Source organism: Agelaius phoeniceus, chromosome 26 (assembly GCF_051311805.1).
Source record: "Agelaius phoeniceus isolate bAgePho1 chromosome 26, bAgePho1.hap1, whole genome shotgun sequence".
NCBI classification, from domain to species: domain Eukaryota; kingdom Metazoa; phylum Chordata; class Aves; order Passeriformes; family Icteridae; genus Agelaius; species Agelaius phoeniceus.
The window spans coordinates 1385303-1401001 of NC_135290.1; the positions used below are offsets into that span (position 1 = coordinate 1385303).

The 15699-nt window shown below is 48.8% G+C and overlaps 1 protein-coding gene across 4 annotated transcripts in view; it reads right to left on the reverse strand.

The window, feature by feature from the left end:
- Nucleotides 1-15699, reverse strand: part of KANSL1 (KAT8 regulatory NSL complex subunit 1) — a 77111-nt gene that overhangs the window by 20717 nt on the left and 40695 nt on the right. For all 4 annotated transcript variants that reach the window (XM_077190760.1, XM_077190761.1, XM_077190762.1 and 1 more), the window contains one exon: nt 2118-2259. In XM_077190760.1, coding sequence (XP_077046875.1) covers nt 2118-2259 — 142 coding nt within the window. The remainder of the gene's footprint in view (nt 1-2117; nt 2260-15699) is intronic.

The following is a 15699-nucleotide window of genomic DNA, read 5'->3' on the forward strand; positions in this document are numbered from 1 at the left end:
GAACAGCCACTACCCAAAACACTCAAGTTCTGAACACCCTGCACCTTAAGCAACATGTTCTATCTTAAATTCATGTCCTGGGTATCCCAGCTGAGTTTTGGTTTGAACAAATCAGAGAGGATGATCCTGTTGGCCAGAACCTCCTGTCAGACCTTGAAGCTGCAGCCTTATAAAGGCACAGGGGATGCTTGTAACCATTACCAGGCCATTTCATGAGCCTGTCAAGTTGCCATCACCTGGTGAAAGCCCTGAACCTTCCACATCATTACATGATTTTCCTCATTTCTCCCATTACTTAACTTCTAGCATATAAACCTTCAGCTATTTTGTATTTTGCACTTAAAGCCATGCTGCACTGTCAGCTCTAAGACAGAAGGAAGATGATTCTTTCTCAAGAATCATTCATTTGCCCACTTCCCAGAAGCCTTTTGCCCTAATCTCAGTAATGGATTCTGCTCACAAGCCGTGCTCTTCCACCTACTCATTTAGAGCCCTCACTCACTCAATTAAGCCTGTTTTTCTGCACAGCTGCATCAAAGTCCAGTCTCCCTCCCCTGCTTTCTACCCCCTGGAAGCCTCTCCCCACCACCCCCAGAGCAGCACACATCTTGGGAAAGGCGTTTGCCAGACTGAATTCCTGAGGATCTCTCCGTTGATGCAATACCAGGAGCCTTCTTGCCACAAACTCCAGACATTCCTTCCTCCAAGGCCTGACATTTAGATGTGCATGCCTGAACAAGTCTCCATAACAATCCCTTCCTCATCCCTTCCCTGCTCTCCCCCATTCTCCCACCATCTGAGAGCAATGCTAAAAAAAATACCTTTTACAGAGAAAGGTCAGCACCAAAAAATGATCTTTTTTTATGGAACAGACTCAATTTTAAGCTTGTTCAGATAGCATCTGAACTAACTTCCTCCACAGGCCTCTCCCTTTTCCACTAAATCTCAGTTGTTTTTATCCCAGAAAGAAAGAATGGGAAGGTTTTAAAAAAATATCAAAGAAAAAGTCTTGAGTGATGGGGAACAGCATCACACATGCAACAGCAGCAGCTCTGCTCAGCACCTTGACTCTAAAGCAAGGTACTGCTCCCTTCACGTTATCATACTGAACCAGGGACAGGAATTACACTCTCAGCCCATGCCAAATTGCATTACAATTAGTCACAGCTTTGCAATCTGCTTTGGGAGGGAGGCAGGAGGGAAAAGCATCAGACTTCACATCTGCACTCTCTGGTGTCAGAGAGAGCCATCAGGAGGCAAAGCAGAAGCACGGTGCCCAAAGGCCTCCTGCCCCATCCTGCTCCATCCCATCCTGCTCTGCCCTGCTCCATTCCTGCCCCATCCTGCTCCATCCCATCCTGCCCTATCCTGCTCCATTCCTGCCCCATCCCATCCTGCACCATCCTGCCCCATCCCATCCCATGAAGCTCCATTCTTGCCATGTCCTGTTCCATCCTGCTCCATTCCTGCCCCATCCCATCCCATGAAGCTCCATTCCTGCTCCATTCCGGCCATGTCCTGTTCCATCCTGCTCCATTCCTGTTCCATCCTGTCCCATCCTGCTCCATTCCTGCCCTATCCTGCTCCATTCTGCTCCATTCCTGCCCCATCCTGCTCCATTCCACTCACTCCTGCCCCATCCTGCTCCATCTTGCTCCATCCTGCTTCGTCCCATCCCATCCTCCTCCATTCCTGCCCCATCCCGCTCCATTCCTGTCCAATCCTATCCCATCCCACTCCATCCCATCTTCCTCCATTCCTGCCCCATCCTGCTCCATCCCATCCCATCCCGACCCATCCTGCTCCATCCTCCTCCATTCCTGCCCCATCCTGCTCTATCCCATCCCATCTTCCTCCATTTCTGCCCCATCGCATCCCATCCCATCCCATCCCATCCCATCCCATCCCATCGCATCCCATCCCATCCCATCCCGCTCCATCCCATCTCATCCATCCCATCCCATCTTCCTCCATTTCTGCCCCATCGCATCCCATCCCATCCCATCCCATCCCATCCCATCCCATCCCATCCCGCTCCATCCCATCTCATCCATCCCATCCCATCTTCCTCCATTCCTGCCCCATCCCATCCCGCCCCACCCCGCCCCAGCCCTCACCTTGTTGGCTCTGATCTGTTTGTAGATGTCCGTCTGCTGCCGGATGCGGTACTCCAGGTCCGACACGTGGGCCTGGAGCCAGTTCCAGCGGCTGACGATGGCGGCGCGGTCTGCTGCCCACCTCCACTCTGCCCTCCGCCTCCTGCAACACACACACACACACACGTGCTCAGGGGGATTTTAATTACACAGCACGCGCAGAAATCCAAGGAGAACTGACAGATCAAAAGCTGCATTCTGGATGGCAGGACTGATACCATCTCACCACTGCTAATAATTACCAAGGAATTACAGAGCAATATTCCAACATCTGCTGGCACCCCCAGTGACTGAAGTCTTCAAAAAAAGTCCCTGGCATCAGTCCCCAAATCCACCTGAACACAGCTCATACCATGTGGCCACAATTAAACCTCAGTGACAAGTTTCACAACCACCACTGAGGGGGTTTACAAGTTGGAGAGGACCAACAGGGACAACCTTGCACAAGCTGCTCCCCTGCAATGGTGTGCTGCAAAGGACAGAGCAGGCAGCAGCAAAGCAACCCTGATTTCTGCATCTGATGGATGGACCAAGCAAATAAAGAAGCCAGGAAATAACATCAACTGTCATCAAAGCACCCTCAATCCCTACTGCTGCACTCCAGGGCAGACAGGAACACAGAGATGGTGAGGAATGGATAAATCCACAGCTCCACTCTCCATGTTAAAAGCCACAGTATCATGAAAATACACCCTAAGCACACTGATTCCTGTGGATAAACATTAAGGCTTCCCAGAAAGGAAGAAAACCCCGACATGGTGTGGAAACAAAGCATCAGCAGAAAGTGCTGACAAATCCAATGTTGCTGCACAAAGCCTTTGCCACATCTGGATGCTTAGCAATTAAGAAATTAATCACAAAATAATTCCCTTTGCCCATCTGCCCCTCTCCTTCTGTGTAGGAATTTTGAACCAGCCAGAGCACGTGGGGCAGGGGAGCCACAGCAATGTCCAGATGTTTCCTCCAAAATCAAACCAGAAAGTCTTCTGCTGAGATGAACCCATTTCAGAGCTGAAACCAGCCACGACAGCAGAAGCAGCACGTGGTAAATGAGGTTTTGTACTGAGGCAGCCCCAGCTGCAAAGATGGGAAGGAGAAGAAATCATCAAGTTCTTCAAAAAATCTGCACCTCCTGGGCCTCTGCCCCGATTCTGGCATAACTGCTACCAAATGCACTTGCCTAAAAATGAAATAAATACAAGAAAGTCCCAGGGTTATTACAAGTTTCAAATCAACTAATAGCAATACCCTGAGAAGGAGGAGTTGGTTGCTTCAAACTGCAAGTGAAACCCCTGCATTTAGAACAAGACACGTTATCCATATTCCTGCTGGACCCTTGCCCGTCCCTGCAAGACCATGTTCCCACAAAAGAGGCAAGAGCATCCACTGCCTTCTGCCCTCCCAGCCTTCTCCAAAACACCTTCAGGGGTTCAATAAAGCCAGATTTCAGCAGTTTGCTCTTTGGGGAGCCACAGAGCCCTGGGAATTTTTAGAAGCAAGTTTTTAGAACCAAATGCTGCTGAGAGTACATCCCAAGTGCCAATTCCCTAAGTTTGCCTCTCCCAGCATTACAAAGCACCTCTGCCTGCTGGAACACTGGCCTGTGCTGATAAATACAGCCTATTCTTTTGCTCAGATTACACAGAAATTGAGATTAAGTATGAAAAGAATAGTTTAAAATCCATTTAGTCTCTTAAATGACATGGCAGCACAAGCAGCAGCAGACCTGCTCCTCACCTTAAAATCAGGACACATCCTACCCCAGAAAAACCCACTGGATTTGAACCAAAAATAACCCAAGAAAGCGAAACACAGTAATGTACACTTCATCCTCTGACACCCTGCGGCAGCACTGGAGGAGGGGAAGAGCAGAATGATGGCTCAGCCACACTTTCCAAAACAGCACCGAGTGGAGTGCCTCTATATTTAGAACTGAGCCTTTCCCAGCTCGGTCCCACCCTTCCCTGCGAGGTGCTGGCAGCAACATCATGGGATGGATGCTCCCTCGTGGGGATCAGCTCTGGGACAAGGACCCAAGGATATTCCTCAGCTTTAATGCCTCTACAAGCATTTGTGGAAATGATTCTTTTCTTGTCTAGCTTTAGAAAGGAGCAACCATGCACACAGCATAGAGTGCGATGTCCTGCAGTGACCACTGGGGATGTGAAAGCTCCTCCTGCTCTGGGCGAGAGGAAAACCCTGAAAACCCTCTCCTTTCTGTCTGAATCTGAACAGAGTCTACAAGGAAAACGGAGAGGGACTTTTCACAAGGGCACGGAGTGACAGGACAAGGGGGAACGGCTTTAAAGTGACAGAGAGAAGGGTTAGATTGGATATTGGGAAGAAACTCCTCCCTGTGAGGGTGGTCACATCCTGGCACAGGGATCACTCAGTTCCATCCCCTGCCATGGCAGGGACACCTCCCACTGTCCCAGGCTGCTCCAAGCCCCAGTGCCCACCTGGCCTTGGGCACTGCCAGGGATGCAGGGGCAGCCCCAGCTGCTCTGGGCACCCTGTGCCAGGGCCTGCCCACCCTCTCAGGGAAGGATTTCTTCCCAATATCCAATCTCAGCCTCAGTTTCAAGTCCCTCAGGCGGCCCATCCACCCACCAGCCCATGCTGCTTTCTGCTGAGTCCATGCAGCTGAATTCCAACCAGGCAGACAGAGACAGCCCCAACAAACGGAGGGAATTAGAGATTAGCAGACTTATTTTTCACCAGGAGACTGCCCTACTAAAGGCCCAGCTGCAAAGTGAGCAGAGCAGGCCCACCAGCTGCTGCCAAACCACCCTGGTAATGGAGCAGCACAGAAAAATGGAGCCAGAACTGATTTCAGATCAGAAAAAAGTTACAGGCTGGAGGGGAGCTACATTATCAGATCCACTTCCAGGAATCAGCAGAATGAATGAGAAACAGCCACTGGGGTCTGGAGGGAGATTGTTTCTGCCACTCCAAGCACTTGAGCAAACCCAAACTATCTCGATGTTAAATGAGGAATAACAGGTCACGCTGCAAGAAACAGTCGATGCCAGAAGAAAGAGAAACACAGCCCAGAAACACTGAGAAGCTCTGCAGGCAGCCAAGCAGGCTGAGAGCTGGAACAGCCATGGGAGGGTTCACTGGGAACCAGAGGATGCCTTTGGCACCGATGCCAGGAGGTGGCACAGCCCAGGGCAGCTCCCAGAGCTCGGGCACTCACAGATTAGTGCCACAACATGAGGCAATAAACTCCAGGCACTTCCCATATGGTTCCCCTCCCCATCCTGGACTGGTGTGTTCCCAGGGGCTCTGCTGTCCCTGGAGTGCAGTCACCTTCCAGTGCAGAGGCCACGCTGTATTTACTCTTCTCTTTCCTGCACAGCTTTGGACAGAAGAAATCACGTGAGAGTGATTTGAGACTTTCCCCCAGGGACACCCAGCTCAGCCTCCCTCACCTTCCAGAGGCAAACTGGGAATGTTCCAGCCCTTCCCACAGAGGGGCCTCACCGTGGCACTGGGACAGAGCCCAGGAGGTACAGGATGGGACCTTTCTTCAATAAGACAACCAATTCAGCTGCTATTTTCCACTTTGCTCATGTCCCTGTATATTCTTCACATTCATTCTTCAGCTCACCAAGGTGTTTTATATATATACATTTATTTATTATTATTATTTTGTATCAATGCAAAACCAGATCAGTGTGTGGAGCAAGAGTTAAAGCTCTGCCAAACCCACTCTCATGATGACTCTGAAGGAGGAAGAGAAAACCCCACAAGGCTCGAGAACAATCTCATTAGCTGATCGTAACATTTCTGCCTGCAAAGAAGCCAAAGTGAACAATTTGTTCAGCTGAACACCCGCCCCCACCCCTGGACAGAACCATCAGCTTTGAAGGGCTCTTTATTCCCAGCATGTGCTCAGCACTCTGCTGAATCTCCTTCCAACCTCCCCTTGGCTCATTCATTCCAATATTCACACAAACCCAGGACCTCCATGGGCTGGGAGTAAAGACTTATTCCCACTGAAAAACCTCCACTGCTCAGGGAAAACTTGGGAGCACAAATCCTAAAGCATGAACAGGGCTAAGCCAAGCTCCTGCCCCAAGACAGAAGTGCCCAGTTTCTCAGCAGTAAACTAAAAATCACTGGTTTTTTTTAATTTCCCTGCTGCTTGTAGCTCAGACAGCACTGCTGGCTGTGAATCAAGCCCTGCACAAACTGTGCCATCAGCCCTTGCTGGGGTCTGGAATGGAGTTAAGGTCCTGAGCAGAGCAGCCCCAGAGCACTGCCCAAGGCTGGACTAGATGGTCTCAGAGGGCTTTTCTAACTAAAGGACTGCAGGGCTCTGTGAAGGTGGAACTCCACAGCCCCAGGTGCTACACCAGGCTGGTGACACAGCATCCCATCCCATCCGCTCAGGCCTCGGGGGTTTGTCGGGATCCTGCCCGGAGCACCAGGGTGACTCACGGGGACACTGAGTCACTCCTGCCTTCCCCAGCCCATCCACAATCCCTGTGCAAACACTGACCCTCGAGAGAACAGGCAGCAGCTCCCACCAAGGCCTGGAAATGGCAGAACGCTGTCTCAGAAGTTCTTCTGCGCTGTTTCAAGTCCAAGTGCCCCACATCTTTACACCACCACATTTATGCACTGCCCCGAGCATTTATTCAGCTGACTGTCTGAAAAACAGCCATTCCCAGCTCTAGCTGCTCTTGAGCCCTCAGCAGCAACAATTGTTCTGTGACAATAGCCAAAAATCAGGATTTTATTCTTGCAGCTATGCCAACACAAGTACTTTGGGCCATGTCTGAACCCTGCTTAGCATCCACGGACAAAGGTGTGAGGAGAGAAGGGGAAGGTGAAGGACAAGAGGCTGGATCAGAAGTGTGGTCACCACAAGCTGCCTGTTACACCAGGAAAACCATCTCTCCAGAGGCTCAGCAGAGCAGTCAGCTGAAAAATACCATGTTCTGAGGGAATTTATTGGGCCCATTTTTCAGTATAGTTCTCCACGTGCTCATGGGCACTGAGGCAGGCAGAGCAGAGCAGCTTGGACTGTCTGTGTGCAGACTCTGCCTGATCACCCTCACTCCAGAAATTAAGGCATTTCTTAGTCCCTTGCAGCTAAATCCAGGAATGAAAAGGTGACACTACACAAGGTTCCAAGGTTTGCTCCAGCTGGGCTCAGTTCATCGGGAATTTCTCCCTTAAAGCTCTGGTTAAGATGCCATTCTCAACACTACAAACTATGAACCAAGAATGCCCACTTTTCCCTCAAAATGCCTAAAATACCATTGTTCAAACTTACAACAAAAATCTTCCAGGAGCATATCCTTTTTTTTTTTTTTTTTTTGCTGAGAAGGATATCAATATTATAATTTTGCTTTATCAATATTATAATCTTGCTTATAGCAGCTTCCCAATAGGTCTAGGTTGCACAGGAGAATCATTACCTTTCTTAGACCCAGATTTTTCACTAGGAGTTAAAATTCCACAAGAAAGCACAAGTGGCAGAAAGCACAAAGAAAGCACAAAGTGGCAGAAGCACAAAGCCAATGGAAATTGTGCTCTTTGTTTTTTTTCTCCTCTTCACATTAAAGGTGGGATCTCACCAAGAGATGTGTAACTTTTTTCTGGCAAACTCAGGAGCTGAGGGCCAGTGACTCCTGTTCACTAAGAGGATACAGCAAGCGATGACAGAGGTTTGACATCATGAGCACAACCAGCAACAACCACAAGCCATTATCTTGGATATTGCACTCCTATCCTAAAGCTCTGCTTGCTGCCAAAGCAAAGCCCCAGCAGAGCAAAGCAGGCACTTCCCAGCTCCTGGTCTCCCTTCAGCACCATGAGATCACCTCACTTGGCAGCATGGGATGCTGTGACTTTCTGGATTGCTGGAAAACAAGCTTCCCTGAGAATAATGCCATTAAAACATCAAAGAAGAGAAGGAAGGGGGCGTTCAGTGTTCTAAGCCCTTCAAACAAAACTGAGCACAACAGAGAGGAGACAATTACGGCGCAGAGTAAACTGTTTGAGAAGTTATTACACTTGTTCCACAGCAAAGCCCTTTGTATGCAGCAAATAGAGGAGTTTGGTGTCCAAGTGGGGGAGCGCTCGCTGCAGCCCATTAGTGCCACAGTCCCCGGGGAACAAGAATAGAGACTATGCAAATCAGGATCCATTGTTAAAAGGGAAAATTTATTTCACATTCCTGAGCAGCAGTGTTCCTGGAGCATAACAATTGGAGAGGCCCTTCTGCTGAGTACGGCACATTTTTATGCTCCACAGTAAATCAATATTCCATAATACAGAAACTACAGAAATTACAGCCAGGGTGAGGATGACAGCCCTGAGCTTTGGTGAGCAGCACCAACACAACACTGTGCCAGAACAGGACTTATCTGGGACCTGCTTTCGTTGTTCAGGAGAGTTACTGAAGGAGGAATTTATGGAATGATTCTCCAGGATGTTAACCCTTCCAGCTCATGCCAGAAGGTGAATGGCACTAACAAAGGTGTTTCCTGACTGTGCTGCTCTCAACTCCATCTGAACAAGTGCCACTACACTTGTCTCAGTGTCCTGAAGTTTCCCCACTTGGGCAGCACCAGCAAAACAATCTCACAATGAGATATCCAAGAAAAAAGTGGAGTTAATCTCAAAGCAAAGAACTCTTCCTTGCAAGAGGGGAATTGATTGACTACTCCTTCAGTATTTACCAAACTTCCCAACAACAGAGCTCACTACACACTGATACAGGATGCAGAAACTTGTTTTCAACTCAGCCACTCCTGATCACTGTCACTCCAGGGTGGAAGCGAGCAGGGCAACAAATAAAACCTGCTTTCATTTTCCTCTCGGTTTATCTCCCAGGAGGTAGAGTCTTCCTCTCAGCCCCCACCCAGTGCACCCAGTAAACACTGACAGACGAGTGAGCAGCACTGGATACTCCCACCTCTCCAGGCATGAAAAAGCAGCTTCAGTCTCTCCACTCCTCATTATGCAGCCGTTAAGACCTGAGGTCAAAGGGTGTTTTGTCATGGCTCATGGGGACCAGGGGGGCTTTTGTTTAACTCCACAGGTTCTGCAGCCCAAGATCAAAATGAAACTTCAGGATAAGTGATTACACTGAAACAGGCTCAGCTCGAGGCCTGGGAAATTTCTGCACTGCTGGGATGACCTCACCCTCCTTATCTGCTCTTTCATGTCCTGGGAGGAAGAGGAGAGAGCTCTGCAAACACGTCTCCAAATGCAGGATTCCGACACTGTGCTCCTGAACACAGCTCTGAGATCACAAACTACACTCTGCTCTGTACCTGGAACACAAAAGCTCTAAACCCTCCTCACAGAAGTCTCCTAAAAAGTGTTTCTTTTTCCAGATTCCTCACAGTACATTAGAGCAAGGAGGATTTTAAGCTCACACAAAGGCATCAATCAAGAAGTCCAGATAATTTTTGACTCCCCATCTCTGGAAATGTCCAAGGCCTGGGACTTGGAACAACCTGGTCTAGTGGGAGGTGTCCCTGCCTATGGCAGGGGGGTGAGACTGGATAAGCTTTAAGGTTCCTTTCAACCCAAACCACTTTATGATTCTAAAAACTACATTTGTTTGAACCATGTAATGACATCAGGACAAACCAAATAGAAGCCAGGGAAGATTTCCAGTAGGAGCAGAAGTTCTCAGCAGGGCCAAACATGACAGAAATGGGCTGGGCTTGGAGTAAGGGGGAATCCACACTGGATTTTAGGGGACAAAGCAGCACAGAAACATCAATGCAGAACTGCATCAGAGGTATGAATTCACCAAGCAGGTGCAGTCCCAAGGCTCCCTGCCTTCCAGGGGAGCAGCAATCTGCTCCCCAGCCTTTGGGAGAGCACTGGTAGCAAGTTCCACGGGTGCAACCCCAGCTCAGGCCCACTCACTCAGGGACTTGCCCTGATTTCCAAGCCTTCAATCCCAGTAGCTTCAGAGTCATAGGAAAAACGAGATTTCCTTTTCTTTTTTGGCTTGAAGCATGGGGAGGTCATCCCTGTTCAAAGCAACAGGAACACCATGTCTTTTAGGGAAAGAGAACACCCAGGGATGCAGGTATTCTCTGTGCTGCTGTGCTCTGCTCCTCTGCAGCCCCTCTTAGCACAAGTCCCTACCCAACACAGCTCCCAGCAAAGATCACCTCTTCAATCTAAATCAGAGCAAGAATAAAGCTACACATCAATATTAAATCTGAAGGTCATTTAGTCAAGGGAAGGGGCAGCCATGCTATTTCTGGCACCAATCCAAGCAAAGTTTCCTCTCTCAACCCAAAGAGCCATTCCAGTTAACACAGAAATAACACATTTCTGGCCTCCAAGCCCTTTATCTAAGAAATGGGATAATATAATCCTGGCTGAAGGACTGCTGTATAGTAGAGGAGCATGGAAAAAGTCCAGAGAGAAATGGAAAGGGAGAGGGAGAGCAGGAGACTGATGTGAGTCACGCTATGCTGGGCTTTGCCTGGAGCCAAAGAAATGGTGGGAAGGGGCCGTGGAGCATGGGGATGAGAAGGGCAGCAGCTGCTCCCAGCCACTGAGCTGTGGGCAGGCAGCACCTGAGGCAGCACATCAGAAGGTAGAAATGATGGACTTAGCAATTGTGCTCCACTGCAAAGATACAGAAAGGTTTCATGGCACTGGATCAAGGCTGAGCCCGACATCCCTGGGGACGCAGGGGGAGCTGCTGGTTTGGGGTAGGTAAACTGGGGACACAGGGGAAAGGAGCTCTGGGCAGAGCTCTGTCCTGGGGGTGGCTGGAGAGGGCCAAAATAAGGCTGTGAAAATGCAGTTGTATTTCCATGAGAAGAAAGGAACAATCTGCATTGTTCGGCCACGTGAAACCCCTTTTATCAGCGACGCTCTGGCACACAAAGGACTGAAGAAACACTGGATTCAAACATCAAATGGGAGCCACAAAAGAGCATCTCTGCTTTCTAAGAAAGGGCTGAGCTCTGAGCAGGTCGAAGAATCTTCCAGAAGAGCAACTCTGGCCACTAATGAAGGGTTTTCAGGGAGCTTTCCCATCTCATCTGCATTCAACCACCAGCACATGGTGTCACTTTCCTCCACTCCTCATCACAGCTTTGGCACCAATGGCTGTCTGTCAACACCCGTGAATTTCTCGGGCATTCCTGGCTCCTTTATCAAGTTTTCCATCATTTAATGAATCTCATTTAATCAATCTGCAAATCCCTCTGCATGGTCCCAGAGAGCACAGTTTAAGTGCCACTATTTCAGCCTGAACTACCTTCTGAACGTGTTTGCCAGAAACAATTTTAAACCCCAGCAGTTTCTGGACAGTAGAGTATTTCACCCAACACACAGCAGAGGTGGCACACACTGGAGGCTGGAGCTGAACAACAAACTCTGGGTGATTTCCTAGGAAGTGATGGAGACAAAAAGGAGCCACCTGGCAGCTCCTCTGAGGGCTGCAGCTGATGCTGAGGGTCCCACCCTGCCTTTGGGACAGGGACTGAACCCTCACAGGTGGCTGAAGGGGAGCTCAGCTCCTGCCAGAGCTCCACCTGTGCCCTGCCCTGCTGCCAAACCATCCTTCAACACAACCCAGTGAGTGCCCTGTGAAACAAGGGCCTCCCCCAAGCAGAGCTGCAGCCACAGGAGGCCTCTGCTACTCTGGGCTGACAAAGGCCTTAATGTTTAAACTTACAGATCCCCTATTTACTGTGCTGAAAGAGAGCAGGGAGAAATTCAAAGCCTGGGAGCACAGGAGCGTTGGAGGGGGAAGGAAGCGGGGTCTGGGTGAGTCTGCAGAGCTGGGGTGGCCGATGCTCACAGACTGAACGCTGGGATTTGGACATGACCCATCCAAATCACAGATCCTGTTTGCTGCACGAGGCCCTGAGGGAGCCCCCAGGACGAGGACAGCCCCGCCAGTGCCACGTCCTCAAGGACTCCTTGCAGGAGAGTTTACACAACGACTTTGGATGATAAACTCTGGAGTACTTTATGTACTCCAAGTACATAAAGTCACATGTGCACATGCACTTCTCCTACAGAGCCAAAAGTCACTGTCCCACAAGAGAGAACACAGAACTATCACTGAGAGCACAGTTAAGGGTTAACTCCAGGTAGGCTCCAAGGAGGAAATCCACATCTGACCTGGGAGAAAAGCAAAGAACAAACAAAAAGGAAGAAAAGCAAGAAGCTGATAGAAGAGTCCCTGTATTTCCTACATCACAAAGGAAGACTTTCCCTCAGGAATAGGACACTGCTGAGGTGGAATCCCAACTGAGGGCTCTCATCCATCTTCTGCAACATGGCAGAGCAGGGGGGAAGAATAAAGTCTTACAGTTTAAAAGGCTAAGAGCTGGGCCCCCAGCCCCACTCTGCTACTTCCCTGCTCCATCACAGATTTGCTGTTTGATCCTGGCCATGGGACTTGACATCTTTTTCTCATCTATTAAATGGCCAGAGGAGTTCTGGCTCACGGTCAAGAGGCTCTGTTATCTGTGGGGTATTTACTGTCCCAGGCACAAGATCACTTTAGAGTGGAATGGTTTTAGCATCATAGAAGACATTCCACTGTAACCATCAATTTACTACCTTCTCTCTTTTAATTAATTAAACACTTGCCAAAAAGGCTTCCTCTGATCAGGCCCACACTCCTTCCTCCCAGGCACCAGGGAGGTGGGTGAAGAAAAGCAGAACAAAGGGAGGGTTTTCACCTTGTGGCATCTCTGATCCTATAGCTGCTTCCCCCCCCCCCCCCCCCCCACATTGCCAGGCTCTTCTGGAGCAAAATATGTGTCACAGACACACACACACAAATTTAGGAGTGATTATATGGGCTCCATTTCATTTCTTGAGATTAAAAGCAAGGGGTCAGCTGCGGGTTAACAATCCACTCATGTAGTAACTCTGTTGTTTGGGCTTTTTATTAGTTCAGCTACATGAGGCATCTTCAATGTGAATTTGGGGAGCAGGACTGAGCAGCTGTTCCCATGTTACAACTGTTACACCCTCCTGAATGCTTCCTCCTTCTCTCCCTGCAGCTCAGGTCCTTCCCAGAGACTCTGGCTATTCCCTAAAGCTGGGGAAAGGACACGCTGTGTTCAGCAATTCTTTTTGTCCCCTTGTGCTCCATTTTCTTTCTTCAATGTCTCAAAAAAAAAAAAAAAAAAGAAGAAAAAACAAACCACAAACAAAACTCAAAAAGCTACAGCTATTTTTCCCCTTTAGTAATCCTGAATATATTTATTATCATGTCCGACCTACAAAAGAAAACATGACCTGATCTAGAGAAGCCTGTATCAAGTGTTATTTTGCCTTTTTGTTGTTTTGTTTTTAAAATCCACTCTTCCCCCAGAGCTCTGATTTTGCAGCAGCTGAGACTGGACAAACACTTCCGAAGGAAGTGACAAAATTTCCTAGATGTATCTGCTGAGAAAGCCTCTACCCAGAGGCACCAGGGAAATTGAGGAGGTTTTCAGAACACTGCCATCCCTTCACAGCCACCTCTGCCTGTGGAACATTCAATTCTGGGAAAAATAAACAAGGCTGGACAGGAGCAACCCGGTCTAGTGGAGAGTGTCCAGTAGAAGGGCGTGATCTTTAAGGTCCCCCCAGCCCAAACCATTGCAGGATTCTCCAGACCCACCCACGCTGTGTCTCACCCCGTGTGTGCCAACAGCCATCCCACTGCTCCCAGAGCTTGCTCGCTCCTGGGCTGAGTTTGGGACCAGCTGCAGCAAATCCAAGCCTTAATCCTTGCACATGAGAAAGGAGAGAACCCCAGGGCAGGAGCTGAGGCTGCTGCTGCCCTCGACAGGTGTGGAGGCAGAACCTGGACGGGTGACAGGGCCTCAATGAGCCCCTTCATGCCCGGCAGTTCTGGGACAATGAAACCTCTGTCCAAAGCCTCGGAAATAAAGTTCCTCTTTGTGAGAGTTGAACTCTGACAAGCAAGAGCTGCAACCCAAACCCGACTCCACCTCCTGCCAGGACTCAGACAAATCCCAACCTCTGAGGTTTATGCTGTGTCCCGCCTTGCTGTGACCAGAAAATTCCCTGCACAGCCCTGGTTTGAAACCACTGAGGTGTCACTTAGGACAAGAGCAGAGACACCCACTGATCCCAAGGGGTTGGAGCTGACAAACTGAACAAAGGGGAACAGGAAATAAATCTGGTCACAATTCCAACACTCCTCTGCAGCCACTGCAGAAGGGGTTGTGCAAACATATTTCATAAATAGGTCAGAGAAATGAAAAAGCAGATGACAGACAGATGGCACAGCGAAAGGAGACAAGGAGGAAGAAGAGGGCAGGACCATCTGAGCCAAGAGAGAAGCAGCCAAGGAATTCTTCAATGAAATCCCAGTTGGATTAAACAGCTCCACTCTCCAAACTTTACAAGAGGTAAAACACAAATAGGAAGTCCACTTTATTTTGGAAAAGGACCCCCATACATGGAAATCACATCTCCAAGCAGCAGATGCTGCTCACCTTCCAGCACCTCCAATTCAGGTCATTCCTGGGAATGGAGCCAAAGTGCACTGGTAATTAGGGTCTAAAGGACAGCATGAATTTAGGGCACACCAGCTTCAAGGCTAGCAAAGCTCTAACAAAACCTTGGTACAAACTTTACAAGAAAAACATCACCTGGTGTGTGTTAAAAGAAATTATTGTAGCAGAACATTTAGTGATCCAACAGACTTCATCTATCCCCAAATGAATCCCAGAATGGTTTGGGTTGGAAGGGACCTCAAAGCTCATCCAGTGCCAGCCCTGCCATGGGCAGGGACACCTCCCACTGTCCCAGGCTGCTCCAAGCCTTCAGGGATGGGGCAGCCACAATAAACCCCTCTCATGGCAGAACCAGACATGTCAGAACTGCAACACACTTCAGTATTTTCTGTACACATTAAGTTTCTCCACGTCTAAAACTCCACATATGTAAGATAAAATGTGTTTAAATGCTTAAAGATAACTCTCTTTGAAAAAATCTCTGGTACTCGACAGGTTCTTGACCAAGCCATCAGCATGGTTCTCACCCACAGAGCACACAAACCACGTCCCAGATGATGAGCAACTGAAAGGACAGAGCAGGAACAGGAGGCATTTTGAGTAGTTTCTGCAAAACAAAAATCTAAATAAACCTTGATTGAAGGAACAAAAAGTAGTGAGACGCAGCACTGACAGCAAGATGGTTCACTGATACTGACAGCAAAAGAGAGCATGGAAACACACTTAACACTTCTGACTGCAGGCAACTGACACAAAAGAATATAGGGCAGAATTATAGTATTGGAATTTATGGATTTTTAAAAGATGGAGAGAAAAATGAGTCTGGATCACTGAGGAAAAGCACAGTTGGATTACAGCACTAAGAAGCCTTCTTTAAAAAAGAAGGGAGGGGTGGTAAATGATCCAGCAACAAGGCAGAAAATTTTAAGTGAAGTTTTAAGTAAATGAGAACAGATTTAAAAAGCCATCACATCTCCAGCTCAAATTCAGGCTCTGTTCAGATGGCAAGAGGCTACAAGATCACACCCACAAGAATCTGTGTTTGCTCC